The 2,459-nt window shown below is 46.8% G+C and overlaps 1 protein-coding gene across 2 annotated transcripts in view; it reads right to left on the bottom strand.

Moving 5' to 3' along the window:
- tbc1d15 (TBC1 domain family, member 15) overlaps positions 1-1,942 on the bottom strand; it is a 14,967-nt gene extending 13,025 nt beyond the window's left edge. For both annotated transcript variants that reach the window (XM_080028029.1, XM_080028030.1), the window contains exons 1-4: positions 1,888-1,942; positions 939-1,040; positions 647-721; positions 50-194 (exon numbers count right to left, since the gene is read on the bottom strand). In XM_080028029.1, coding sequence (XP_079884155.1) covers positions 50-194; positions 647-721; positions 939-1,040; positions 1,888-1,917 — 352 coding nt within the window. In that variant the 5' untranslated portion in view covers positions 1,918-1,942. The remainder of the gene's footprint in view (positions 1-49; positions 195-646; positions 722-938; positions 1,041-1,887) is intronic.
- Between the last annotated feature and the right edge of the window lie 517 nt (positions 1,943-2,459).

The following is a 2,459-nucleotide window of genomic DNA, read 5'->3' as shown; positions in this document are numbered from 1 at the left end:
CACACACACACACACACACACAGGCTCACACACACACTCTCACACACACCGTCCCCGTTGGTGCAGGTTTTCCTCTTGAAGGACACAGCGTTGATCATGTCCCACTCTGTCTCGTAGCTCTGCTGACTCTCTAGTGTCTTCTCTGTCTGCTCTGCCTTCTCTCCTGAAGACCACTGCACCACCGAACTGGAGTCCTACACACACAGAGACACACAGAGAGACACACAGAGAGAGAGACACACACACAGAGAGAGAAGGAGAGAGAGAGAGAGAGACACACACACACACACACACAGAGACACACAGAGAGACACACAGAGATACACACACACACACACACACAGAGAAAGAGAGAGAGAGAGAGAGAGAGAGAGAGAGACACACACACACAGAGACACACAGAGATACACACAGAGAGACACACAGAGAGACACACACATACAGAGAGAGAGAGAGAGAGAGAGAGAGAGAGAGAGAGACAGAGAGAGAGAGAGACAGAGACAGATACACACAGAGAGAGAGAGAGAGACAGAGACAGATACACACACACAGATACATACACAATGTTTGTACAGCTATACTTGTGAGGACATTCATTGACATAATGCATTCCCTAACCATCACTCACACACACACACACACACACCTTTCCAGCACACAGCATGTTGGAGGGATCCACTGTGTCTTCTAGAGGTTTGAACTCCACCAAGATGTCTGAATCCTGATGGAGAGAGAGAGAGAGGGACAATAACATTAACAAGGGGTTTACTCACTCACTCACTCACACACAGACAGGGGGTTTACTCTCTCACAGACACAGACACACACACACACACACACACACACACACACACACACAGACAGACAGACAGACAGACAGACAGACAGACAGACAGACAGACAGAGACAGACAGACAGACAGACAGACAGACACACACCTTGTCCAGTATCCTGAGCGACCCTGAGACGAGCGAGTCGGTCTCCCCTCCGCCCTCGTCGCTGCTGGGATGTAGAAACACTCCTTCATGTTCAAACACAACCTGGACACACACACACACACACACACACACACACACACACACACACACACACACACACACACACACACACACACACACACACACACACACACACACACACACACACACACACACACACACACACACACACACACACACACAGGTAATGTTAGGACTCAGGTATTAAGGTAAGGTTGGTCTCACTGTGTGTGTGTGTGTGTGTGTGTGTGTGTGTGTGTGTGTGTATTTATTTTTTATATTTTAGGTAAGTATTAAGATTATATACATTATATAGTTTAAATATATCTCACACACACACACACACACACACACACACACACACAACTTTTCCAGTAAACATTAAGATAATATTGATTATTATATAGTTTAACTATATCTCAGTTATACAGGTGACAGACACACAGAGCGGAGCTGCAGACAGACAGACAGACAGACAGACAGGCACACCCCCCCCCCCCCCCCCCCCCTCTAACCCCTAACACAGTGGAGCTGGAACATGACGTGTGTGAAGAGTTGTTTTGAAAGAGAAACTTGGTCTGCTAATAATAGCATCAGAAGGCTAAAGGCAAAAGGCTTTCGGAGTTGGTGTATTTCAGTTCCGGGTTTAGTAAACTACTTTAACAGTTACATGCTCTTGGGCCCGAGCGTGTTATTGAGATGCTAGTGGTGTTAGCCTGGGTTAGCATGTGGTGTAAACAGACGGTAGTAGCCACTTTAGCAGCTGGCTTTAGTAGTTCACTCGGAGCCGTGACCCCCGAATGACGCAGTATTTTAACCCGGTTTCGAGCCCCTTATCCCGGGCAGAGAGCCGTGCGGAGGGCCGGTGGTATGGAGTTTTTTTTTTTACCTTTATCGGAGGAGAACCAGAACCCGCCATGTCGCCCTGCTCGTCTCCCGGTGACGTCAGCAGCTCACGTGCCTGTCAGCTACCAAAACAAAACTGACAACTCAGCTTCCGGTGAGGCTAGGCGCATGCGCACTGTGTTACAAGGTTTCAGTTATTTAGGCCACGTAGAAAAAATAGATATTTACAGTTTATTATACTAAGCCAAGTTTATAGATTCCCTTTTACAACCTTCAATACTCTGCAGCAGCCGCCTGAAGGCTTTCACAGAAGCATTGGTTCAATATGTTGTTCATTGTCTGCAATGCAAAAGGCTTCTCTGGAAAAAAAAATAAAAATAAACCTGGGCTTACTGTATTCAAAGTTCAGATGGGCTTTATCAGACCCGCTCCGCTGACATGCTCATGGGCTTTATCAGACCCGCTCCACTGACATGCTCATGGGCTTTATCAGACCTGCTCCACTGACATGCTCATGTGTTATCAGTCAATCAATCTTTATTTATTGAGCACTTTTCATACAAGTAAATGTAACACAAAGAGCTTAAAACAACCCCACCCCCCTCCCACAACACA

Source organism: Ammodytes marinus (genome assembly GCF_949987685.1).
Source record: "Ammodytes marinus genome assembly, chromosome: 5".
Lineage (NCBI taxonomy): Eukaryota > Metazoa > Chordata > Actinopteri > Uranoscopiformes > Ammodytidae > Ammodytes > Ammodytes marinus.
This window is presented reverse-complemented; position numbering and strand designations above follow the sequence as displayed.